At 40.5% G+C, this 27,774-nt stretch overlaps 1 protein-coding gene and 1 long non-coding RNA gene across 9 annotated transcripts in view; one reads left to right on the plus strand and one right to left on the minus strand.

The window, feature by feature from the left end:
* The window catches only part of TFDP2 (transcription factor Dp-2), a 167,192-nt gene that overhangs the window by 130,650 nt on the left and 8,768 nt on the right, over positions 1 to 27,774 (plus strand). For 7 of the 8 annotated variants that reach the window (XM_084639457.1, XM_084639456.1, XM_084639455.1 and 4 more), the window contains 5 exons: positions 3,847 to 3,915; positions 5,642 to 5,793; positions 11,395 to 11,561; positions 20,243 to 20,348; positions 22,875 to 27,683. In XM_084639457.1, the coding sequence (XP_084495583.1) occupies positions 3,847 to 3,915; positions 5,642 to 5,793; positions 11,395 to 11,561; positions 20,243 to 20,348; positions 22,875 to 23,052 (672 nt within the window). In that variant the 3' untranslated portion in view covers positions 23,053 to 27,683. Of the gene's footprint in view, positions 1 to 3,846; positions 3,916 to 5,641; positions 5,794 to 11,394; positions 11,562 to 20,242; positions 20,349 to 22,874; positions 27,684 to 27,774 lie in introns of those variants that run through there. The other variant, XM_084639460.1, reaches the window with a different exon arrangement.
* LOC311526431 overlaps positions 1 to 27,774 on the minus strand; it is a 63,186-nt gene that overhangs the window by 11,101 nt on the left and 24,311 nt on the right. The gene's annotated exons all lie outside the window — the stretch shown is intronic.

The raw sequence follows: 27,774 nt of genomic DNA on the forward strand, positions 1-27,774 counted from the left end.
TGGTGTTGAGCTGAACATTATTCTGTTTTGAGATCTCAAATACGCTGGTGACATTCTCTTGTTGGCTCAGTTTAGTGAATCACTGCACCTCATGGCCAGTCTGGTCGAGTAAGAAGCTAGTGTGCACTGGTCTGGTTATTAATCCAGATAAAACTAGTGCCTGACCAAGCAGCCTCCAGTACCAGATTACAGCCAACACAGTATAAACCTGTCCAGATAAGCTATCAGCTGTCAAATATTTGGGCAGCATCATAGACCATGATGAAGGATGATCAAAAGATGTGGATGCTTAAATAAACAGCAGCATCTGCTACCATGTTTTCGGCCCTTCTATGGCCTCTGGGGACATCATGACTTGAAGCATGCTACGAAGCTGCAGATCTATAGATCTAATGCTTATCCCTGTTGTACAGAAGTGAAACATAGGGGCTGAAGAACTCTGAGTTGACATTTTTTATGCTTGTCATCTCCGGCAGCTGTTCTATATCAAGTGGATGAACAAGATCAAAAATTAAAATATTCAAAGCCAAACCCAGCAACCATCTCCACCACTGATTCAGTTTCAGCAGCTTTCTTGGTATGGACATATTATTACAAGGCAAGACCAAGAAATTCCAAAGTCTATGTATCACGGAATGCCGCTACACAGCGAGTGCTCATGTGGGTGCCATAAACTTTGGTGGCCCAATAAGATTGCCAGTAGCCATAAACCGAACATACAGCTAAAACAATTCAAGCAATTTGCCAGAACTCAAGCCAGGTGGCGCTTGATTTGCAAACGAGGCCAAGTCCCTTTGGTATTTGCCACAATGATGATGATTTGTTTAGAACAGGGGTCTCAAACTCAATTTACCTTAGGGCCCTTGCACCCCCCTTGAACCCCCCACCTGTCTAAGGCTCTGGAAGGGAGTTTGAGGGTGGGGAGGCGGTGGGGGTGCAAGCTCTGGGAGGGAGTTTGGGGGGTGTGGGGAGGGGGTGCAGGCCCTGGGAGGGAGTTTGGGGGTGGGAGGGAGTATGTGGAGAGGGGGTGGGGGTAGGGGGTGCAGCACTTACCTGGGGCTCCAAGGCAGGGCTGGGGGGCCTCCGTGCACTGCTGCCCCCAGGCACTGCCCCCGCAGCTTCCCATTGGCCGCAGGGGCGCTCGGGGTGGGGGCAGCATGCGGAGGCAGAGGCACAGCCCTGCCCCGGGGCCGCAGGGATGGGCCGGTCGCCACTGAAGTGAGCAGGCAGATGCTGTTCAGCTCCGCTCCGCTCCGCTGCCGGAGCCCCTGGTGGGGGAGTGCCCGGGGGCGGCAGGTGGGGCCAAGGGAGAGAACCGGCCCCAAAACTGCTGGAGTCCTGGGGGCCACATTGGGGAGGTTCATGGGATGGGTGTTTGAGACCCCTGGTTTAGAAAAAGAATTTACTGGGGAGTAAGTTGATCTAGATATTCATATGGATGATAGAAAACCTCTTTAAAAGGAATATCATTCAGGGACGCTGAATAATATTTGCTGATCAGGAAAAGTAAGAAATATTTTTAAAACTTCCTGTTGAATCTTTTGTCGGGCATTTTCAACAGGGAGAAAACTGTCATTTTGTTGCAAAGATGCCAAACTTTCTCTGTGAAAATGTCACTGGCCCTGTGGACAATAGTCATGTATCTTGTACAAGACAAATGTCACAATGTTCACACCAAAATGTACTGACTAGCAGAAAATACAACATCTCAGTCTCTATCACATTTGTGAATTTTTGCAATTACTTGAATAAAATATCTGGTTTTGTACACCTAGTGAAAAACAAGTTATTTTGTCCAATTCTAGTCACATAATACCTCTGAGGACATTGAAATGGGCAATGGGAGAAAAGAAAAAGAAAAACTTTTACTGTTTTAATCACTGTGTCAAACAGTAGGCTGACAGGTATGATAAACCCAGGGAATAAGGCTACGCCTGCTCATTTTAAAGTACATTTTACCATAATAGTCTGTTGTGAATATTTTTTAAGTCTTTGGTCTTAATTCAAATCTCTTAAACTCAGTTTGTGTGAATGATTAAGTGAATTCTTTGCTGTGAATCATACTGCTATGAAATGATAAACTTTGATGTTATTGTTCTGACATTTTGTTGTCTACAGTGTGAGAACTCAAATTAACCTTATGTCCTTTTACTATTTATTACTTTAGTTACACAAGCCTCTGAGCACAGTGAAAACCAGGCATTTCCTTCAAATGTTGCTTTCAGTGTCATTTAACAGAAAAGAAATAAAGCTGTGTTTTCACATGTGCTTAAATCAATAGCTTACCAACTTGTAAATGCCCTCCATTCAAGAAAAAAAAAAAGTGTATTTTGAAGTTATTTTAAATATATAAACAAAAATGTAGTTCTGTGTAAAGGTTACCTTAAAGAGAAAACACAGAAAAAATCAGTATGTAGAGAGAGGATAAATTATTAGACCTCTTAACATTTATTGACTTTGATAGTCTTATAGGTCAAGCAAAGCTAAGCCCTGTCTCTGCGGCCCCGGGAGGAGGGGGAGCAGAGAACTCAGTGAGCTGTTCTTGCCTGTGGGTACCTCCCCCGAAGCTGCCATTGGCTGTGCTTCCCCGTTCCCGGCCGACGGGAGCTTCCGGGAAGGTAACCGCAGGCAAAAACAGCTCATGGAGTTCTCTGTTCCCCCTCTCCCCGTGGTCGCAGGGAAGCGGGGTCCTCAGGACCATGGGGTTGGCAAATCCGCGGGCCGGATCCAAAGTCCTAAGGGGCTGGATCCGGCCCAGGGCCGTAGTTTACCCACCCCTGGTCTGGAGGTAGGCTGGGAACACAGCGTGCTGGGGAGGGGAGGGGGACGACGACGCGGGGAGCTTGGTGGGCTGCAGGGAAGAACCCCACGGGCCGCGTGTTTGAGACCCCCTGACCTAGAGCATTAAAAATACACATAGAGACCAGCACTGTAGCTTCATTAGACTGTCCACCTCTTTGGATTTCCTCAGGACTCTCCTCAATTTAAAGTATAGTTTCTGGTGTTCTGGCAGCATGGGTAGGTCCTGAAGTACCATTGTCCTGGATACTGTTGAAAATGGTTTTGTTTATTTCCATTTGTGTCACCATGGCTACTGGAAGAAACTGGTAGCATGGTAGCTGCTTTCCCTTAACCTCTTCTTGTGACTGGTTACTGAATTCTTGCTAGTCTTTCCAGGTTTCAGGTTAGTAGTCAAAAAGGGTGGTCATTCTTGGCCTAGTGATGATACACTAAAATGCCAACCTAGATGGTCCTGAGCCCAGTCCTGATATTTGTCTTTCAGTCCTGAGTAAACAGGGACTGAGAGAACTGTTGATGGGATGCTTTTAATCACAAATGAGTGGGAATAAAAAAGCAAATGTTTTACTGTGGTACTGTGATGGCTCCATTCTTGTGGGATGAAGTATTTCCTATCCAGTGCTGGAGAAAGTTCCTCTGACATATATCCAACAGGGAAAAATAAGGGAGGGGAAATGCTACAACTTAGGTGGGGTAGTATTGGTCTTTTAATGAAGGGAAAGTGATATAAAAGCAGAGATTGAGGTTGCAGTCCACAATTAAGTTGTGTAAATCCTGGTTCTTGGAGATGCCCCACTATGTGATTAGTCCACATGAGAAAGGAGAAAGCTACAGGGCAGCAGGATGGAGCTGGGAAGGATTTTCAGCTTATGTACCATGCCCTGTAACCACCTCCCTCAAACAAATATAGTGTGAATTTCTGTAAGTGTATCAGAATTTCACTTCCTTTATTGCAAAAATCTATTTTGTTTTAGTCAGAGAACAAGACCAGGCACTTTATATATTTTCAAAATTGTTTCATAGTGTGTCTAAATTTATGTTCTAAAGATAGAGAAACAGAGACGGTTAGAACGAATAAAGCAGAAGAGAGCCCAGCTGCAAGAACTACTATTGCAGGTAAATTTAATTTTTGTTTATACAGTAACTAACAAAAAACTGTTAAGGTTCAGAGTATTTTTTTTCTCCACTTTATAAATGTTTTTAGGTTAATTTAGTGCTCATGAAAGTGATATTGCAATGTACCTGAATCCTGACCTAAAATACCCCTGCCATCCTAGCATGGGGCCTCTTGGATGATGCAGCCTCCTGATGCAAAATTGTCATTATCTGTCAATATCTCCTACCCCATGTCATTATTACATTTTGCAAACGGGACCACAGGCCCCCACTTGATCCCTCTGACAAGTTACCATTGAAAAATGCAATTTTAAACACACACTTGCATGGGTTCAGTTGTACATTCCATAGCTGAGAATCAGTTGTTGCTGGGGAACTGAAACGTCAGCATCCTTTATTATAAAAGACTCATGAATCCAGGCCTGGCACTTATTTCACATTTTGATGCAGTAACCTAGGAAAGCTTTTTGAAACCTGCTGATTTGGCCTGGAATGAAGAAATATTGCAACTTCAGATGCATTTCTGTTTGCAGAAAGGGCATTTCATTTTTTTAAAAGCCTATACTGTATTTATAGTGTTTGGATATATGCCTGGGTTTTGAATACTTTATACATAATGGAGCATTTGTAAAGATCATGAGTTAAAGTCATAGGGTAATAGAAATTAACATTTTTTTTCTTGGTGCAAAATATGATGGTGTTTTACACAATCAGATCTGCAGTGAAATTCTAAGCATTTGGACACTTCTGCTTTTCTCAGTGGCAAAAATATTTTTTCTAAATAGTGGGACTTAATTCTGACCTCGCTAACACTGATATACATCCTAAGCAATTCCAAGAAAGCACACTGATGAAAGTAATAGGAAAACTCCCTGCTCACTGTGTTTATGTATCTGTTTTATTATAGTTCTTCAGTACTTGATTCTAATTTAACTACTTTCACCATTCAAATAATTTTAGCAATTCTTTCCATTTTATATGCTTGTGCTCCTATTGACTGGAATCAGTAGTGCCAAACATGGACTACAGAAGATTCACAGATATACCAGATTATTGCTAGTCATTGCAGTCTTGACTATATACAAAATCCCACAGCAAAAGATGAACTGTGGAGAGAAGGATACTTGTAAACAATTATGAAAGTGGGTGATTTCAAAGCTACAGATTTGCTAGGACTGGATGATATAGAGTGAACAGAGGAGAGAAAAGGGGAGGATGGATAAGAGAGTAAAGACAAGAAGCAGGAGCAGGCAGTGGACGGTGCCATTTGATCCACTTTAAGTATAACTTTGTTATCTTTACATTTCTGACCTTCTAAACTGATATGTAATTATGCACCCTGGCTAGTAGATAAGGCCTCTGTTGTGCCTTTTAAGCCCTAGTTCCTAATGTGCGGAGATGCTCTGTCTCCTGGGCGTTGTACTCAGTACCGTGCTTCCCTCCCAAAGCTTCAGAGATTGCCAGTGGAGTGTGTCTGCTGTGCCTCCCTTTAAAGGGTGCAGCATGCACCCCTTTCTGTTCCTGGCCAGCACAAAGGAGTGTTTGTTAGCCAGCACAGAGAGTTCAGACTGTGGCCTCCCCATCTTTGGCGAGATACCAGATAGGTGCTGGAGATACTGGTACTTGGTTACTAAAACAGCTGTAAAATCCCAGATCATGGAAGAGTCCTCATTTACATTTGAATGACAGTGATCATTTTCCTTTTTCTTTTTTCTTCTTTCTACAGCAAATAGCATTCAAAAATTTGGTACAAAGAAATCAGCAAAATGAACAACTGAATCAAGGTCCTCCAGCTTTGAACTCTACAATACAACTCCCTTTCCTAATAGTTAACACTAGCAAAAGAACTGTTATAGACTGCAGCATATCAAGTGATAAGTGAGTGTGATGTGGAACCACATATTGGAATATTCAGTCTTCTGTGTAATCAGTATGGGATTTTTCTTTGAACAGAAAGTCTATGCACTTCATTTGGAAACTAATTATACATTTGCATTTCTCTTTCATCTTCCTAGTGTTTGACATAGGCATTGACTCCGTGGGTGCTCCGGGGATCAAGCACCCATGGGAAAAAAAATAGGGGATGCTCAGCACCCACCAGCCACAGCTGTTCGGCCTGGCTGCCAATCAGCTGTTCAGCAGCTGGCAGGAGGCACTCGGGGGAGGGCAGAGAGGAATCAGTGGCGGGCAGGGGGGAAGCCTTGCGGTGGGGGGCTGAGAGGAGCAAGTGAAGGAGAGGAGGTGGAGGGGGGTGAGAAGAAACAGAGCAAGGGGGGGGCCTTGGGGGAAGGGGCAGGGCTTCAGGGCAGAGCTGGGGTGGAACATCCACTGGGAAAAATAAAATCAGCGCTTATGGTGTTTGATACCTCTTTCAGTATACTTAACCACCATTGTGCTTTTGTAAAATGTATGGTACATGCTCTACAATTTTTATTCAGAGTTATATGGCTACCAACTTGCTCAAAATTATGAGATGGAAATAAGTGCCAGAGACAATTGGGAAAACTCTGAAACAGATGTTTGGTTCATTTTAGTGGCACCAGGCTCACTGTCCTTAATGCTTCGTAAGATAGAGAAGAATGAAAGTATGCAACAGTTCGAAATATTTCGCTTGCATTATTTCTTGGGTTATGGTTTATTGCATTATGGATTTAGTTGTAAGCTTTTCTTTGCTGTTAACCTGTGACTCTTGTACTTATACATGAGGGAGTCTGTATAACATGCTCCTGGATTTTGCTATTTGTTCTCAACTCTCTTGTGAATTCTATCAGCTGATGAAAGAATACAGTCTTGATGTATCATTGTTTACTAGATCATAACAGTCTATTAGTGGTAAATAGATCTCTTTCCTTGAATGTTATTGGTTATGGATTTCATTCTACTGTACATTGATTTTGCATTACAGTGAAACCTCCTTATGGTGAACTTGAACATAGTGAAACTTTATAATGAAGTAAAATAATAGTCCCTAATTGCTTCAGTTTCAACATCCAAATTACAATTCTGGCTACAGTGAATTTGTTAGTGAATATGTATAATCAGGACCTTGTGCATTCTGCAGCACAGTTGGCTGAAATTCTTATAAGAGGCCTAATTTCTGCAACACTCCAGTGCAGTTGCCTGGAAATGCTATGACAGCTAATGGTAGATTAAAAATTGATATTTTTATTGAATGAAATATTCCAATGAATAGTACAGCATAATATCCCGTCAATTATTTTTACATTTGACCCTAATTTTTAAGCCTAATATCAAATTAAATAATTGTTAATAAGATGAATATTTTTTATTGAAACTTCATAACTGAATTGTTCAAGTTGTTGGTAGGTAAGCAGAAGCTTTTGGTACCTGGGAAGGCATGGGAGGGAGTTTGAGATTGTGGGATACTAAAATTATCAGTGGTGATATATTTTAAATTGTTGATATCATCAGTCTGCACTATTAACACCCCATTGAGATGAGTGGGACATTTCACATCCCTAAAGCCACTGTTTGCATCTCAGGAGGCCTTTTACACTATATTTTTCCCTTACGATTTCCTTCTGTTGCAACTCCCTGTGCAGTCAACTGGTGTTCACACCAGTGGGCTGCATGTGTGGACAAGGTCCCAGCAGCTGCTGGTGGCTTAATCACCATGAAATTAGGACTGTCAATTCATTGCAGTTAACTCAAGTGATTAACTCAAAACTAATTAATTCAGTTTTAAAAATGAATTGCGATTAATCGCACTTTGAATTGCACTGTTAAACTAATAGCATACCAATTTTAATTTATTATAAATATTTTTGGATGTTTTTCTACATTTTTAAATATATACAACACGGAATACAGCAGGGGTTCTCAAACTGGGGGTCGGGACCCCTCGGGGTTGCGAGGTTATTACATGGGGGGTTGTGAGGTGTCAGCCTCCACCCCAAACCCCGCTTTGCCTCCAGCATTTATAATGGTGTTAAATATATAAACAAGTGTTTTTAATTTATAAGGGGGGTCATACTCAGAGGCTTGCTATATGAAAGGGGTCACCAGCACAATAGTTTGAGAACCACTGGCATACAAAGTGTACAGTGCTCACTTTATATTATTATTTTTATTACAAATATTTGCACTGTAAAGAAAATAGTATATTTCAGTTCACCTCATACAAGTACTGTAGTGCAAATCTCTTTGTCACGAAAGTGCAACTTACAAATGTGGACTTGTAGGCTCTAAAGTTTTACACTGTTTTATTTTTGAGTGCAGTTATGTAACAAAAATAATTCTACATTTGTAAATTGCACTTTCACGATTAAGAGATTGCACTACAGTACTTGTATGAGGAGAATTCAAAAATACTATTTCTTTTATCTTTTTTACAATGCAAATATTTATAATAAAAATAATATAAAGTGCGCACTGTACACTTTGTATTCCGTGTATTTGTAATTGAAATCAATATATTTGAAAATGTAGAAAACGTCCAAAATATTTAAATAAATGGTATTCTATTATTGCTTAACAGTATGATTAAAACTGCGATTAATCGCAATTCATTAATTTTGTTAACCATTTGAGAGCCCTACATGAAATCAATGTGTCAGGTAAGACATCACAGTTGTTAAAATATTGGTGATTGGTCTATACTAGTGCTGCAACAACAGGAAATTTTAAGAAAAAAAACCAGTGTAGACAGCGTCTGGTGTGCCCCAAAGCACTGGTTTGCACTTGGTTCACATTTAGAAAGTTTTCTTCTCACCCATAAAGGCTAGAAAAGCCATTTTAAAAAAATAAAAGCTGGGATTCTAGAGCAGTGTTCCAAGGTAAGATGTGGATGAATTCTGTGGCAGAAATGCAGAGCATGTAATACATATAACTTTACTATTCATATCAACACAGCTGAGCTCAAGAGTTATTTCTAGATACTGTACAGCAAACACTGTTTTTTTAAACATTTCTAAGTTAAACTTTGAAATTACTATACAACTTAGTATTTTTGGTGTGATTTTTTTTCTCAGGGCTTGTCTACACAAAAAAGTTGTACCTTTTCAACCATATTGATACAGTTAAAGCAGTACAACCCACCTACTGGGTACGCACTTACATCATTACAAAGGTACCTAATACAGATATAGGTTATTGCCGTTCCCATATAGTTAAACTATAGCAGTATAACTATGTTCACACTAGAGGTTGTACCAGTATAAATATACTACTATATTTATATAAACTAAACTACTAAATTTATATAAACTATATAAATTTAAAAAAATATATCTCTGACAGTTTATACTGGTATAGAAACTGTGTGTAGACCAGGATTTAGACCCAGTCCTTCAAACATTAAAGCATGTGTAACTGTACTCAAAGAGTAGTTTCATTCAGGGGTCTGACTGAAAAAAAGATCTGACGGCACTCCTCCAAACTCCTCCACCCACAAAATAAACTGCTTCTATGCCAGTTGCTAGAATGAGATGCTACTTACTACAGATCAGAGGTTCTCAACCTTTTTCTTTCTGAGGCCCCCACAACATGCTATAAAAACTCCATACCCCAACTGTTTTTCTGCCTATAAAAGCCAGGGTCGACGTTAGGGCAACCAGGGCAATTGGCCAGAGCCTCATGCCATAGGGGGCCCTGCAAACTTAAGTTGCTCAGGCTTCAGCTGCCAGTGGTAGAGCCTGGGGCCACAGGCTTCAGTCCCACGTGGTGGGACTTCAGCTTTCTGCCCTGGGCCCCAATGAGTCTAATGCCCCATGCTTGGCAGACCCTCTGAAACCTGATCACAGCCCCCCAAGGGCCCTGGACACCTCACTGAGAACTCCGGCTATAGGTCACATAGTTGTTCAAAGTGTGATCATATGGGCTCTCTGAGCTCTAATGGGCTCCTTGAACTTGGCTCCCGCCCTCTCCCCAAGTGGAGTTTTAGTATGCCGATGGGCTCTGTTAGACCCCTTGACTAAGGGGGAAAAAATAGTCCTGTCTTCAACTCGCCACCCACCTGTGGCATCAAAGTGAGATGCCACTGACAGTAAACTGTGCGGATCACTGATCCCTCCTCTCCTTTCTTACATGAGGAATGAAAGTTAACAATGCTGACATATAAATCATCATCACTGGGCACCTGAGTTTGCACCTTAATGAAATAAATGAGGCAATTCATACCTTTCAGAGCTATTGTTTCAGGCCCTTTGCAGACTTGCATCTTGCCTTCAGTTCGTGTTTTTGCGGTTTTCTCTTTTTTTAAATGAAATTCTGGAGAACATAGTCGCTTCAGATATTTGCCATATTGGCTCAGTCTCCATTTACATCAGTGCTAGTAGAGTTATGCACATGTTTCATTTTTGCTGGTTTGGAGTCTCAGGTTGCAAAAGCACTGAAGAAATAGATAGTTGTTCATGTTTGACAAGTGTTTTGTGATCATGTCAAGCATTAATTGAACAAAAACTGTCTTCTAGGGATCTGGGCTTAAACGGATTTCATAGAAAGACGGTGGGCTTTTTTCTAATCAGAAATAAATCAGTCTAGTTAAACTTCTCTTTCTTTTCAGGGCAGAAGAAGAGACAAGTTGCTTAAAATAAATTTTAAACAGTTGATTATTGTCCTTTATTTATTGGAAAGAATAGATGACCTCTGGCTTATTCTCAGTATTTCAAGCAGGCCAGAGTACAAGCTGAGCTAATAATGCAGCAGTTCTGGGACAGAGGGCTGGCCTAAGCTGCAAAGGCTTTACAGTGTAGCTACACCAGCAATGCTTAATGGTGGAGAGACCCCCCCCCCCGAACAAGATAAATTATCCTGACAAAAGGACTCTTCTGACAGTACAAATTGCATCTACATGGGGGATTTTGCCAACATACCTATGCTGGTTAAGGGTATGATTTTTATTTTCCTCACTCCTAACTGAAATAACTATGCTGGCAAAACTTGATATGACAGTTTTTTAACATATAGGACCTGTAAGCAAACAGATTTAGAAGGTTGTTATTTAATTGATAAACTATCCAAAAGGTGATTTACATTTAAGTAAATAGGGCAGTTCACATTGGGGATGTTGTGGATTAGAACAGAAAGTTTAAGGAAAAAGCAGCAAAAATAAATATGGTTATTTTTGGTGACAAAGCTGTAGAAGACTTTCAAAAAGTATTGGATTTAGTACAAGTAAGGGTTCTTGCTGGAGCAGGAATGTTTTCCTCATCTTTTAATCTGTTTAATGAAGGAGAAAGGTTTATGGACTCTTATTGCCTGCCATGAAAAAAGTTGTTTTAATTGGGAAATATGATCATTTGAACCCTGCAGAGATGCCAGTCTCCTAAGTACAGGAGAAAAACTCTTGTTGTACCTACCCATGGTATTTAGAAAAAAAGCATCTTTGACATCTGAAGAAATCCTAAAATATTGTAATTGTATCTGTACATTTACTTCCTCAATGTATAGAACAGGAAAATATAATCAGGCCCATGGTTCCTTCCAGAACCATCTCACTTTGACATTTCTCCTGTACAGATTTGAATACCTCTTTAATTTTGATAACACATTTGAGATTCATGATGACATTGAGGTGCTGAAGCGAATGGGAATGTCCTTTGGCCTAGAGGCAGGCAAATGCTCAGCGGAGGATCTAAGAACTGCAAAATTATTGGTGCCAAAAGCTTTAGAAAGCTATGTTACAGGTAAGTTAAATGAAGTTTTTAAATATTATCCTTGATTAAATTCAAAGCCATAATTTACTGAAGCATTTCTAATTATGTCAAACTACATAAGCATGAGGCATAAGACAGTTTGAAGCAGACTTATGAAAGCTAGCAGGATCCCACAAATGAATGGTGGTTTTAAAATTAATCTTCGATGAGCACACGTAGACTTAATTTAAAATTGTTTAGAATATCGATTCATGAATGGGCTGCAGTGCAAAGGAATAATTCCATGAATAGTTTCTGGTGACAACGTAACCCTTGAGACTCAATAATATAGCCAAAGCCCCTCAAAATGACAGTATTTTCATTGTGTCATTGCTACTCCTCTTTAGGCTCAAAAGAATCCTGGATAACAGGAACAGGAACAGGAAAGACCTATAAAAGGAAGTCCATTTCTCTTTTCTTCTCCTCTCCCTCACTCCCCCAAAAATGTATGGAATAGAGAGCACCTTAGCAGAGGACAGAGCTGATATTAGACTATCATCACTTATGATCTTAAATTTTACAATGTGTTAATGTTTACATTGCTCTTTCAGCTTATTGAGGAGATTCTCCTTATAAATCTCTCATTTTGCATGGACCACATATTCCTTTGTATTTGTACAGCACATAGCAAAACAAGGCCCTGATTTTAATTGGCCCTCTGAGTACTATTGCATTATAAATATTAAATAATAATGAGAGGTAGTGTGATTTAGATGTGAGTCAGAACTCCAAGGTGGGTCGCAACTCCATTTTAATGGGGTCGCCAGGACTGGCTTAGACTTACTTAGCCCATGGCCAAATCCAAAGCTCGAGCCCAGCCAGCCCAGGCTGAAGCTTGAGGGCTTCAGCCCTGGGTGGCAGGGCTCAGGTTGCCAGTCCCCTGTTCCGGTTGAAGTCTTTGGGCTTTGGATTTGGTCCCCCTACCTGGGGTGGCAGGGTTCAAGTGGTCTGAGGCTTCAGTCCTCCTTCCTGGGATCATGTAGTAATAGGGGGGTCATGAAGTTTGAGAACCCCTGATTTAGAGGAAATAGGGCACGTGTATCTGGAGATATGGATTCTGTTACTGATCTTGAGCAAGTCATTTTCAGCTCTTTGTTCCTTATGTATAATGTTTTGAGAACTATTAATGAAAAGCACAAAGTGTCATTAACTTTAAACTTCCTAGAAAATGTTGCAACCCTCCTTTATTAAAAGGTAGAATTTGCTCTTAAAATGAGGAGTGTTGATCTCTTTTATTAGAATTCAGAGTAACAGCCGTGTTAGTCTGTATTCGCGAAAAGAAAAGGAGTACTTGTGGCACCTTAGAGACTAACCAATTTATTTGAGCATGAGCTTTCGTGAGCTACAGCTCACTTCATCGGATGCATACCGTGGAAACTGCAGAAGACATTATATACACACAGAGACCATGAAACAATACCTCCTCCCACCCCACTGTCCTGCCGGTAATAGCTTATCTTGGCCCAATTTGATGATCACTTTAGATAAGCTATTACCAGCAGGACAGTGGGGTGGGAGGAGGTATTGTTTCATGGTCTCTGTGTATATAATGTCTTCTGCAGTTTCCACGGTATGCATCCGATGAAGTGAGCTGTAGCTCACGAAAGCTCATGCTCAAATAAATTGGTTAGTCTCTAAGGTGCCACAAGTACTCCTTTTCTTTTTATTAGAATTGCAGTGTGCCAGTGTAATAGCTGGACTCTCCTTGAATAAGATTCTGAATGTTTTTTTAAAATGCATAGTATAGGTTCTATAGGTTCTATAAAATGCATAGTATAAGTTCAGTGTTTGTTACATTACTTCTCAGTATTATGAAAGTCTTTTTGGATATTAACTCCAAGGTTGGTCACATTCTGTACACACTGAGGATTTTCTCTTCCCACCCTCTTCTCCTAAACATTCTGCTTGGATGAATTGCTTAGTGGTCATAGCTAGGTGGGCTTCCAGTTATAGACTTAGACAGCATGATGCATTATTGTAGGTTACTTAATTGCTTCTGGTCCTTGGTTGTTGTCAGTCTAAACTTAAATTGTTCTAAAGTTCTCTTAAACTTTCTGATTCCCTTCAGGAGATCTTCCACCAATGAAAGGAATGTTACACAGTAAATTGCTAAAAAGAAATTTCAACACTTAATTTTCAGAAAAATTGGAACACTGCCATTAGCCTGGCACCTGTGTTGTTAATCTGAATCTCACTTCACCTTATGTCTGTTGTATTGATTTGCTTTATTATTTTAAAAAATCTTGGGTCCCTTTCCTGTAGCTAAGAATAGATGATTAATTTTTAATACTTTGTTCCCTAGGTGTGGAAGCTCTATAGAAGGTAATGGTGTTTCTGCTACAAATGAGAGAGAATAATTTTTTTCTTGTAAACAAAAGTAATTTTATAGTTCTCCTTGGGAGGATAATGCAGTTGGAAGCTGTCCAGTCACTTAGATGATAATTTATAATATATATATATATATATATATATATAGGTATAAGTTTTTATACTTTTAAAGAAGCAAAATTTTTGCTGTTGGCATAATTTCTTTGGTAACACACTAGGCTTCTGGCTGCTAATCACAAGTTCTGTATTTGTTTGCCTTTATTCAAAGTACTCTGGACAAGTACTGTACTCTTTAGATGTGGGTTGCTCTGAGTACATTTTTCAAAGCTGTCTTATTTTGGTTATGAGAAAATATGGCCAAAAGTTTTGGTTCTTTTAATTTAGTATTGTGTACTAAAGTATGTGCATTTAGTTCGAAGGTTTGTTTTATTGGTTGCTCCTAATATAATTATGCAGTGTGAGGATCAGTATAAATTATGTAGTTACTGCAATCAGATGCCTGTAGTAACAAATAGGAGTAGCTGTTTTAAATATAAAGAAAAGGAGTACTTGTGGCACCTTAGAGACTAACAAATTTATTTGAGCATAAGCTTTCGTGAGCTACATGCATCCGATGAAGTGAGCTGTAGCTCACAAAAGCTTATGCTCAAATAAATTGGTTAGTCTCTAAGGTGCCACAAGTCCTCCTTTTCTTTTTGTGAATACAGACTAACACGGCTGCTACTCTGAAACCTGTTTTAAATATGTTTTGCAAAGGTATCAAAGAGGGCATTTGCCTGATTTCATGGTTCTCTCAGCAAAGTATAACTTCCCTTTTTAACTTTGGCATGCTTTATTTCTTATACTACCAGAGCAGTGAATTTAAGGTTAAGTATTCACATTTTATGGCTTATTTCCATCAAATTTGCCATGGTGCTTTAAAATATATAGGCTTTAGTTAACTACTGTTCAAGAATAGCAAATCAATGTCTTGTATTTATTTACTGGTTACGTTTGTTGCAGACAGCAAAGGTTACAGCTTTCTCACACTGGCCTATCCCATGAGCTAGACTATGATGGAAGAGAAACCTCTGTAGTGGGTGTCAGAAGTAAAGAATTATCTGAATCAGCTCATTGCTAGGCATCTCCTTAGCAAAGCATACTTACTGTACAGAATGATGAGAGCCTCAGGCTATGTGTACAGGACAAATTTCTGCTTGCATAGCTATGTTAGTCAGGGTTGTGATCTCTGACTGACATAGCTCTACCAGCAGAAGTCCTTACTGTAGATGCAACTATACCAGCAAAGCTTGTTTCTTTTATGGGGATGTTTTTACTGTATTGCTTTTCCTATACCACTAAAGCACTCCTAGTGCATACCTGGCCTCAGAGACTGGGCCAAGATTGTGCTATTATTTTAGCTAAACAGATACTGAAGGCTGAAGATTAATTATGGTAGTGTGTGTTTGCTAAATGAACATGCATAACCATTAGAGAAGGAAAGCTGGAAGGATCTCCTAGTCTGGAGTTACGTGGATAGATTTGGTGAAAAATCTACAACCAAATATGACCATCTCTGCTAAAATAAATGACTTTTCTTAAAGAATGTTACTTCTCAGCCCAAAATAACATTTTAGAATTGCTTATACAGATTAATGCAAAACATATGAAATAATCTTTTCATTTATTAACTTTTTAAAGTTTTCTTTGTACAAAAGGTTTACATTTTATCCATTCCCTCAGAAAGCCCCCTCTCTCACAAATGTACACACTCTTACTTTTTAATTTTCTCTAGATCTCATTGTGCTGAAATTAATCATGTTATTTTAAATAAAAGCTTGAGTGTACTTTTACCTAAGTTAGTAGGAGTCTGGTCCAAAATTTAACCTAAAGTACCATATTGGTATTGCACACAGCTATCTCTCTATGTATCTTGAACCATAAATGCTGAGTTTGTTAACAAAACCCAAGGGTGGTTTGCTTTGAGGGGGCAGGGAAAAAAGGGGTTTACTACTGCCGGCACTGAGAAGACAATAGTTTCTAAACAGGAACATGTATTGTATATTGAGTGGAGTGGTAGCAGCGTCGTACTTTAGATTGTGATTAGTTTATTGTTTAACTACTCTAAAATCCACATGCTTACTTAGAATGTCTTGGAAATTGCTGGTTTCAGAGTAACAGCCGTGTTAGTCTGTATTCGCAAAAAGAAAAGGAGTACTTGTGGCACCTGGAAATTGCTGTGTCTGAATAGATCCAAGGCAGGCTTAGTGGTCTAGTATAAGGTTTTCTAAGATAGAGTCCATCGCTCCCACCACCACCACGAAAAAAAATCATGTGACATGAAAATTTTACTGTTTAACTTTTTTTGTGATACTAGCTACACAGGATGGATCCCCAGCACCTACTTCCCCTTTAGTGAAGCAATATTTTAAAAAGTTATTCAGGGTAAACATTGGATCTACAGACTGGCTTGATCCAGAGAAAGTCATTTGTGCAGGTGCAGCAGGACTGGGGGCTCTACTGCAATCAGTGTCTGCAGACATACTGACATTAGAGTAGGTAGCTTAAGGTGATGTGCTCTGGCCACTGAACCCAAGTATACTCCTGGGTGAATTCTGTGCCAAAAAAAAAAATAAAAATGCTACACACAATATTTTAAAATTCTGCATATTTTATTGTCAAAATATAATCACTCCAGTTTCAGTTATTTTGGTAATTTATTTCAAAATACCTGTCAATAAATATGTCAACAATACACACAACAACAAAAAACATTCCCCCAGAAGTAGAAAGTTAAAGAAACCCCTATTGCAACCCAGTTCCAGTTGGGGGGGTTGCTGGAGGGGGCTGTGTGGCACCCCCCTCCCCCCAGAGCCCAGCTGTGGGGAACCCTCTGCCCCCCAGATACCTGCACCCCCAGAGCCTTTACTCCCTACCAGCTTCTTTAGTGTCCTCTATGCCTGCTGTGCTGGGCAGAATACTCTGCTCAATGCAAGGTGGGCTCTGCAGAGTCCTGCAGCCCCAATTCTGTGGGCAAAACACGGAATTCTGTGCAAATTCTTCATTGTGCAGAGGTACAAAATTCCCCCAGGAGTACCAAGTAGCACCCATGTACTGTAAGTTTGAGTCCTGCCCTTGTCAGCTTCCTGAGACTGAGGCCTGGTCTAAATTTAAAATTATATTGACCTAGCTATGGCACTCAGGGCTGTGAAAAATTTTGCAGCCCAGTTACATTGACGATGCAGGCGCAGCTAGGTCGACAGTTAAACCACCTCTTTGAGAGGTGAAGTCTAACATTGACAAAAAAAACCTTCTGTCAAAGGAAGCATCTACACCATGGTACAGTAGTGTAGACATATTTTGTGTGTTGTGATAGTTGCTCTCTGCAAGGGCTCCTTGTGAAAGGGTAGGCCTGAAAGAAAAGCTTCTGGTTTAAAAAGCAGAGATTTCAGAGTACTCTAAAACCCACTTGCATACTTCCATTTTACTTTTAAGTATTGCCAAGGAAAATAATTTCAAATAGCAGGAAGGTGAAAGACTCTAGTAAGCAAGAGTATTAGGGTAATATAAATCATGCCATATGCTTCTCACCCATTTCCTGAACAACAGAACTGAATATAAACAAAGAAAAGCAAGTAACTGTGACTTTGATGGATGTCAGAATGTTCAAATGGGTTGCTGAGCTTCTGGAAATGCCCCCCTAATAAGAGCTCTATACTAAAGACTGGCATAAGTTCAATATTGACTGATGCAGTGCCAGGATGCCATTGTCAGTCAACATAGTAACTGATGTTTATCATGAAAAATAAAACAATTTTCAACTTCCTACAATAATTCATCCAGTCTACACAAACCAAGTGTTCAGACTACCAATTTCTCCTCTCAAAATACTGACGTTTCCATGGGGAGGCAGTTTGTAAGACACTAGAAACATTTAGTGCTGGCCTGCACTACAGAGTTAGGTTGATTTAAGGCAGCTTACATCGACCTAACTCTGTAGGTATCTACACTAAAATGGAGCCCCCACCACTGTTACTCACCCACTACACTGACTTAATAACTATACCTCCAGAAGACGCATAGCACTTAAGTCAACGTAGTTAGGTTGACGCAGTGTTAGTGTTGACACTGCATTGCTTACATCGACTGTTGCCACCTTTCAGAAGCTGTCCCACAATGCTCCATACTGACAGTTAAATCAGTGCAAGCATTCCTGGTGAGGGTGTACACCGCCAACACAGGAGCATAGTGTGGACATGCAAAAGCAGTTTAATTACTGCTGTGGCTGTAAGTTGACGTAACTTAGATCAACTTTAATTTTGTAGTGTAGTCTTGCCCTGAGTAATATGGCCTTTTTAAAAACAGCAATATTAAACCACAAAAGATATTTTCCTCCACAAATTGCTATAGAAAATCTAAGCAATGCAAAATCCTCATTGAGCTGAATGCACCACTTTATACTCCTGGAATCTCTTAGGCTGCAGAGGGTTGTGCAGAGCCCCATTCTCCTACACTGGGGCCTGGTCTACACTAGATAGTTAGATCCCTACAACTACATTGCTCAGCAGTGTGAAAAATCCACCCCTGTGAGCGGCACAGTTAAACCAACCTAACCCCTGATGTAGACAATGCTAGGTTGACAGGAGAATTCTCCAGTCGACCTAGCTACTGCCTTTCTGGGCGGTGGATTGCCTACACCAACAGGAGAACCCCTCCCATCAGCAAAGGTAGTAACTTGACTGAAGTGCTACAGCGGTGCCGTTGTGGCACTGCAATGTTTTAAATGTAGACAAGCCCCAAAGAATTGTCTATGCTGGGAGTTGTTTCAAAATAGTTATTCCTCATTAGGTCCCTGTGTAGATGCTTTTATTCTAGGATAGGAGTGTTTTATTATGAATTAGCTGAATCAATTTTGGAATGGCACTGTATTGTTCCAGATGCTGTGGAGTACATGGGTACAGTAAGAGAAATGGTAAGACCATGTGCTCACTCAGGCAAAAGCTGTATTTAGGGCAGGCTTAGTGACCACCAGCTGGCTATTCCTGGTCTACATAGGTGCCAACTCTGTGGGTGCTCCAGGGTTTGAGCACCCACGGGGAAAAATTAGCGGGTGCTCCGCGCCCCCCCCCCCGGGTCCCCTCTGAGCGCACAGTGTCCCCACCACTTCCCCCCCCCCCCCAACAGCTGTTTGGCAGCACATAGAACTTTCCAGAAGAGAGGGGCAGGAGTGGGGATGCAGCGCGCTCTGGGGAGGAGGCAGAGAAAAGGCAGGATGAGGCAGGGACTTGGGGGAAGGGGGTGGAATGGGGTAGAGGGGGTCAAGAACCCACCAGGCAGAGGGGAAGTTGGCGCCTATGCTGGTCTATACTCAATCACTTCACCTCACCTGTATAAACCGTTGCCAGATGTTTCCACCCTTTAACCCTATAAGACTTCCCTCTGGAACATCACCTTTTTCTGTCTGTTTTAAATCATGCTGTCATGTTTACTCCCAGACTGTTACACATTTCTGCATCAAGGATAAACTACTGTGCTCTTCTATTTGCATGTGTACAAAACTCAGCACAGAAATGAGGGGTCTCAAGCTCTGTGGGTACAGATACAATACTGTGGCAACCTGCCAAAAATAATCTCTGTACCAGTCAACACAGCCATCCCTAGCACAGTGGAGTGTAGTTGGAATGCATGTAGACAAGAGAATACAATTCTGTACAACATGCCATATTTACTTCATTCCTCATATCTGCTTATTTTAGGGCAGCCCTGTCTGAAATTACAGTATATGAACACTGGCTCTTGCCAGCTCTAGGTACCAGAGTTAAGATTGAATGGTACGACTGGTGTACATGCTGTAACTCCTGGTTTTCAGATGTTTAAGTATAGTTGCAACCAGCGTTATGAAAGGATATGAGGCACTGCCCAACAACCGTAACTCTGCGTTAACAAAGTTTTGGGGCTATGAATGTTGTTTCATGTTCTGGGTCTTGTATAATCATCAGCACAATAAACTAAATGCTGATATCTGTAGTTAGTGAGGTATGGAGCAAAGAGAAAACAGCTATTTCCCACAATTTAGATATTAAGTTGATCTTGAAGTTACAGTACTTGGAACCTATTTGACACTTTCAGCAGAGCAGATTTAATCTGAAAGTCATTTGTGGAAAATAAATACTGAATGTTTCCTGAGTACCACATTTGATGATGATTGTATAGTACTAGCAATGTTATGGTTAATGATGCAAAAACAGTACATAGCGTTTAAATTAAAAGCTAGCCATCCAAAAGCAAATTAAATGGAGATTCTAACATTGTAAAGAAAGAAAAATGTTGCTGTAACTTTAACATGTAACTGTGTTTTCTTTTAGATATGTCTACAGGACTTTCATGGTCGAACCAGGGGTTACTTTTAAATTCAGCTCATTCAGTTTCAACTTTAGAAATGGCTGGCGGTACGTCTATTTCTAAATCAAGGTAACTAGAGAGTGATTTTTCCATTTCAAAGAATGAAGGATAGTTTCCTGTGATAATTGTATTGATAAAGTGCAAAATTCACCCTGATGCACCACTTGCACTCTCAAAATAGGGTGTTCTAGCATAGGAATGAATTTCACCCCAACTAAATATAAAGAACACTAGGGCCTGGACTACACTAAAAAGTTAGGTCAATCCAGCTACATCGCTCAGGCATGTGAAAAATCTATATCCCTGAGTGACATAGTTAATCCAAACTAACCCCCAGTACAGACAGCGCTAAGTTGACCAAAGAATTCTGTCAACCTAGCTACCAGCTCTAGGGAAGGTGCATTTCCTCTGACAAGAGCAGAACCCGTCCTGTTTGTGTGGGTAATGTCTACACAAGTGGTCTCCAACCTTTTTACGCACAAGATCCCTTTTTGAATTTAAGTGCAACCCAGGATCTACCCTGCTCCACTCACTCCATCCCGCATCCTTCTGTCACTTGCTCTCCCCCACCCTCACTAACTTTCACTGGGCTGGGGCCAAGGGGTTCGGAGTGTGGGAGGGGGCTCTGGGTTGAGCCTGGGGTAGGAGGTTGAGATGCAGGAGAGGGTGAGGGGTGCAAGCTCTGGGAGGGAGTTTGGGGGCTCCATGCTGGGGTAGATTGTTGGGGTGCAGGAGGGGGTATGGGGTGCTGGTTCGGGGAGGAGCTCAGGGCTGGGATGCAAGCTCCCGCTGGGCAGCACTTACCTCAAGCGGCTCCCAGTCAGTGGCGTAGCGGGGCTAAGGCAAGCTCCCTGCCTGCCCTGGCCCCACACAGTTCCTGGAAGCAGCCATCACACCCTTGCAGCCCTTAGGGAGGGGGGGCATATGGCTCTGTGTGCTGCAGCTCCCATTGGTCGCAGGTCCCCGTTCCTGACCAATGGGAGCCGTGGGAGAGGTGCTTGCAGGCAGGAGCAGTGCACAGAGACCCCTGCCCCCACCCCTCCTCAGGCGTGTGCTGGCTACTTCTGGGAGCAGCGCAGCACCAGGGCAGGCAAGGAGCCTGCCTTAGCCCCGTGCACCGCCGGACTTTTAGTGGCCGGAGATCACGGTTGACTGCCAGAGACTCCAGGATTGGCCAGTTGATCACGAGCTACTGCTTGGAAACCACTGGTCTACACTGAAGCACTACAGAGGCACCACTGTAGCATTTCAAATGTATAAAAGGAGTTTCTGTGATGACTGATTTTTGGAACATTCTAACTTTCTGACAATTTCTGATTTGTAGTCTCTGCCCAGAGGAGAATGGGGTGTGTGTACATTTGAAGTTAATTGGACAAACTGTGTTTGTATAGGAGATTTGAAAAAGTGGTGTCTCTTCACCTTTTAGAAAGATATACAATAGTTTGTTCATAATTCAGAACTCTTTGTGAACAGTTCAAACTTTTTTTTATACATTATTCATCATGAGGAGTAGGATGAGACTTTTTTTATTTCATTTTCACCCAAGTTGGAGCCTTGAGGATTTTAGTTGAAATTTTTGGTGTCTGTACATGTTCTAACTTTTGCCAGCACCATCAGGGAAATAAGTTCCACACTGCCTAATCCTTGCTTTAATTTTTAAATTTCTTGGTTGTGAATTGGCTTTAAAATACAAATTGATCACAATACCTAAAGTTTGTCGTCATGTATTTGGATAGAAAGCCTTTTTTTTCTGGCCCCTAGAGTTCCTAACAAGTTCTTGCTCATGGCAGTTCACCTCTCAATGTACACACTACAGTAGGGGTGGGCAAACTTTTTAGCCCAAGGGCCACATTGAGGTGCGAAACTGTATGGAGGGCCGGGTAGGGAAGACTGTGCCTCCCCAAACAGCTTGGCCCCTAACCCCTATCCGCCCCTGTCTGCCCCCCTCAAAATCCCCAACCCATCCGAACCCTCCCTGCTCCTTGTCCCCTCCTGGGACCCCACCCCCTATCTAACTCCCGCCCCCACCCCAGAAACTCTGCCCTATCCAACCGCCCCCTGTTCCCTGACTGCCCCCGGGATCCCATTCCCTCTTGTCCAACCCCTTGGCTGCCGCACCACCTGGCTTGAGCCAGACACGCTGCAGTGCTGCCCTGCATGAGCAGGCAGCTCCGTTGCCCAGAGTGCTGCCCGCACTGCGGTGTAGCTGCAGAGGAAGGGCTGGGGGCTAGCCTCCCAGGCCAGGAGCTTGGGAGCCGGGCAGGACGGTCCCACAGGCCATAGTTTGCCCACCTCTGCACTACAGCATAGACAAGGCAATGGGAGAGTTATTCCCTTTCGATTCCTTCTCTTGGCTTCAGGAGCTTCCCTAGCTGGGACAAGAGAAATTGGCATACCCCCTATTGATCCTTGAGTTTCTTTTGCTTTTCTGCCTCCTGTCCCCTTTCACAAATACTAGAATCATTTTAAATTATAATGTTTCAGGTAGTTTCTTGTTGGTAGCTTCTTTTTAAATAAAAACAAGAAGCCACAAAAAGTTCTCAAACATGAGAAATTCTCTCAAGTTACAGGATGACTTTTCTGTTGTTTTGATAGTGGAAATCCAGGATTGTGTCTGGATGCTGAAGTGGCCTTAGCAACTGGACAGTTCCTTGCCCCTGGTAGTCAACAATCCAGCAGTGCAACATCACGTTATTCAGAGTCACGAGGAGAAACCCCATGCTCATTCAATGATGAAGATGATGATGATGACGATTCCTCTTCCCCAGAATGAAGACAGTAGAAAACAGAATATACAAGATGCTGCTTTTATGTGTTTTTTAGTGTGAGCTCCTGGTTTTCATGATGTAACTTCAGTTTCTTGCCTTTGTTTGCACTGTGTTCAGTGAAACTAAATGGAAACTTTCATGCATATACACACAAAAAGCACCCAAAGTTAAGTGACAGATTGAAAACTTTTTATAACTGAACACAGTGTGGCATACTGCCATAGAGCAAACAAAGTGTTTCAACTGCAACCAAGGAAAAAAGCAAAATCCCTGAAGATTTAGCAGACTAATTGCTAAGTGCACAAGTTTATTTTTCATAACTTGGGACACTGCTTCTCCAGTTTCTCTCTTCCCCCTCATTTATCCCACTCAGAATGGAGATGATTATAGTGTCGACCAACAGATGCTGATTCTTACGTAGTCTTTAGGCTCTGCTATCTTTTTTTTTTAAAAAAAGCTAAAATAGATAGTTTTAAATATCTTACTTATTAAAACCATTATGGGGAGGGGCTATTAGTATGTTTGCTTTGTTCTGTTCATCTTGCTGTATAGAAGAGTCAAAGTAATATAAAATGCAAGTGGCAAAATTAATCTTGAACTAGATGAAATCCATTTTAGATATTGTAAAGAATGAAATTAGTATATTTCTGTTGAAGGGTTCATATTTTTCCATTATTTTATTCCATTGATATTTTGGGCCTAATTTATTATAAATAACTGAATATTAGCCATTATACATAGTGAGGATAAAAATGGTGGTGTTCCCTACACCAGCACTAATTTTTTTAAGAAAAAATGTTAGTGAAGAAAATAATATTAAGAAGTTGTCTGATAGTTTAAAAATAAATTCTCCCTTGAATATCTACACAGACCTTAACCTACTTTAGAAAATCAAATGGAATATAATAGCAAAAGAGTTTCTTTCTATAGTAAGGACTTCATACATCATTTTCAGGCAGTTTTCAGTTTTCAAGGGACACAGTCATATAAAATATTATTTTAGAAACTAATAACTTTTTAATTTAAGATTCTTGTGAAAATCTAACTTTTCACTATTTATGCAGTTAGACTTTTTGCATTTCACTCAGCTAGGATAATGAAAACAGACTAATCAAATTAACTTTTTGTTTCTAGTTAATTCCATTTTCCAACTGTTCTGCACTCACTGACACCATGCTGGCACAGCCGTGGAACATTTAACTCCAAACAACTGTTTTCACAAAAGGAAAAACTGGAATCTGATTTTTATACTCTGTCAAGTTAGCAAAAATAATTCTTACACTTCAGAAGTAGGCATTGGAGTAGTAGTAATTTTGCTTTAATATCACCCAAAGGATTTTCACAATCATGTCAACCCAAAATGTTAGTAAACTTCTTCTTTAGTGAATAAATTGCACCTCTATTTACTGAAGGTCTCATTAATTGAAAATATTTATTTGCAGCTTTGGAAAAGGTAAATGTCTAAAATACTGGATTATATATTTGACTCCATTGTGACCAAAGATGCTGTTAAATAGGTTGAGTCACAGTGGAATATATCAACAACAAATCATACCAGTACAATGGTTAAATATCGTTTTTTTTCCTCTGTTTAAAAATGTCTTTAAAGGGTTGAATTAGGCTCACAAAAATCTCAGAGTTGAGTCCAGTTCTACTTTTAGCATCCCAACTTGGTGCCTAGAATGTCTCTGAACAGAGAATTTTTAAACATTCCACACTTTCTTTAATATCAAAGCAGAACAGGTTGACCTGAAATGTTTTGATATGCAAGTTTAAACTAGTCTGCTTTTAATCTTTTCAATATGCTAAACCTAATTAAGACTGAATAATGAAATGATAAATTGAAATGATTCCTTTTTCATCTTTATAGTTCATGTAAATATTTTAGGTATTTCTAAATACCAGTATTAGCTGTTAGACCACAGTGACTATGGCGGAGTTATTTAGTTAGGAGTTTTGCCTGAATCCCTACTGAATATTTGTTGCAGTCTGTCATGTTTACACACATTTGGAGGAGAGGTTGCTAGCAAAGTTACAAGGAAAAATTTCCTCTATGCTTATCAAGCTACCTACCAATTTGGACAAGACTACTGGGTTATCCCACGAGCATAGGTCACAGAGACAGTTGGACATGTGAAATAGGTAACGTCCTCTGTCTTGACTCATGTTACTAATCTATTCTCAGACAGCTGCCAGTGTAACTACCACTTGAACTGGAAATGTTACTGTAACTGTTAGGTCAGTAATAGCTGATGGGGGCAGGTTATTCCAGTGGTCTCTTAGCTTGGAGACAATCCTTTTGGAAAGTGGTTTCTCTGTTTATGAAATCACTCAAAAAAAAAAAAAAAAAAAAAAGGTCAGTGTGTCCAGGATCCATCCCATCTTACCAAGCACTGCAACAGGCCTTGGAAAACAAGGAAACCCATAAGCACCACTTTGAACACTAGCCCAAAGAGGAGCAGTAATAATTTTGCTTTCATGACAAAAAGTTGACAAAAAATGTTCTTTTCCAGGAGCTTGGCATGCTTGCTCCCATTGTAGTCCACAGCAAAACTCCCATTAAGAGCACACTGCACTACTACTCGCTTTTTGGCAAGTACCATGGCATAGCATTACCAGCCTCTGGCATTAAAATACAGCAGAGAAAGTAGGTAGCTTTATCAACTAATCAGCTTCACAAATTGATCTCCCACCCCCCTGAAAATAGTTAAATCATACAGAGGCCAAAACATAAAACCAATTTTGGGACTTCAAAAGGAAGTTGCTTGAGATCTTATGTTCCAAGTTCCAGTCCAGAGGGAATTTTAATACAGGCAGTTGTGATCTTATTAAAGTCTGGGAACTGGTCCTCATCCAGGTGGAGTCACTGTGTGAACTCAGGCATGTAACTTAACCTCCTTTTTGTCTGATGAGGTCTGCTGCAAAATTGCAGGACTGCAACAAAAACTGATGGTGTCTCTCAATTGAACCTTAAATGGATCTGAATTATAAGGAGATTTCAAGTTGCTGAGCACCCACATCTTCCATTGAGTCAATAGGAGCAATGGGTGTTCAGTCCCTCAAAAAGGCCCTTTAACTCTGAATGGCACCAGGAGGCATTACCATAGTAATGTGATCATTAACAGCTTGACTGGTTCTCTCATCTTCTGTTTAGTTGCCATATTGTGTGATACAGCTAATATGTCCATTGTTATCTGGAGACAGGTAGCAATTAAACTTTAAGCATAAAGAAAATTGTGATATGAACATTTGAAAAGTGACCTAGTGGTTGAGAGTGCTTTTTTGTTGTTTTGTGTTTCGTACTGCTATTCTGGATGATTTATATGTTTATTTATTGGGTATGATTTACTAAAATTATTTGAGGAAGTACATGAAGTAATTCGCCGTAACCAATATAATTGTGTGTATACATTTTAAATCTATTGCAGTAAACATCTTTACATATTAAACATCTTATTTTAGGGATTGGGGACTTTTTAAACTTAGGGAAAGAGTCAATAAAACCTGCTAGACTGTACCACAAACATCCCAAAAATGTGTGTTTCCAGGAAGAGGATGGAGGGTATTTCTACTGTGTGGAATTTAGCTCTAACGTTTACTCAATCTGGCCATTAATGATTACACTACAATTGTGCCAGATTTTTCATTTCTACAAGCCAAATGTTGGTTCTACTGAAGTCACTGGCAAAATTAATCAATTCTAAAGTCTCATCTGTATGAGAAAGTTATTCCAGTTTTGCTGGAGGTATGCTTTTAAACTCACGTACTGAAATCAAAATAAAAATATCCACAGAGGAGTTTGCACTGGTTTAAGAGTGGCTTATTCTGATATAGGTTGCAAAGATTCCTAATAGACTTAAACTGATGCAAACTTCTGTGTGGTTTAAAGCAGCCTTGTTGCAGTTTAGTTTAACTAAATCAATTCAAAATCAGACCTTTAGGACATGTCTACACGTACAATGCTGCAGTGACGCCGCTGCAGCGCATCTGGTGAAGAGGTTCTGTGCTGATGGGTGAGAGCTCTCCCATCAGCATAATAAAACCACATCTATGAGTGGCAGCAGCTACGGCAGCGGGAGAGCTTCTGTCCACACCGACGCTTAGGTCTGTGTAACTTATGTCACTCAGGCGGGTGGTTTATTCACACATCTGAGCGACATAAGTTCTGCCAACATAGGCTGTAATGTAGTTAAACTGGCACAACTTTCTTGTATGGAGAAGTTGTTTGCAGGGTTGGTGTCATAATATTAGAAAGACAAAGTGGGTGTGGTAATATCTTTTATTGGACCAACTTCTGTAGGTGAAGAAGAGCTCTGTGTAGGTTGAAAGCTCGTCTCTTTCACCAACAGAAGTTGCTCCAATAAAAGATATTACTTCACCCACCTTGCAACAAGGTGTGATAGAGCCAAAGTTTGATCCTAAATAATCACTGTTCTCAAACATATCAGCCATAAAAAGCTGTTTTAGGGTAGAATCTATCATTTAAGAACATAGCTGTCAAATTATCTTTATTTTCACACACACACACACACACTACCTTCTTAAACAAAACCACCTCTAAAATTTATTTGTTACAGTCTAAAAATTAGATAATGGTCATTTGGAAAATTAACAGGCACTTTAAAACTGAAAATATCCACAGGCATTTTAAAAATACTTTTTAAAAATACTTTACCTTTAATTAGTCTAAAAGCCAAAGTACCCTGATTTAGAAAAAGCAAAGCAAG

This window comes from Lepidochelys olivacea (assembly GCF_965140295.1).
Source record: "Lepidochelys olivacea isolate rLepOli2 genome assembly, chromosome: 9".
Classification (NCBI taxonomy): domain Eukaryota; kingdom Metazoa; phylum Chordata; order Testudines; family Cheloniidae; genus Lepidochelys; species Lepidochelys olivacea.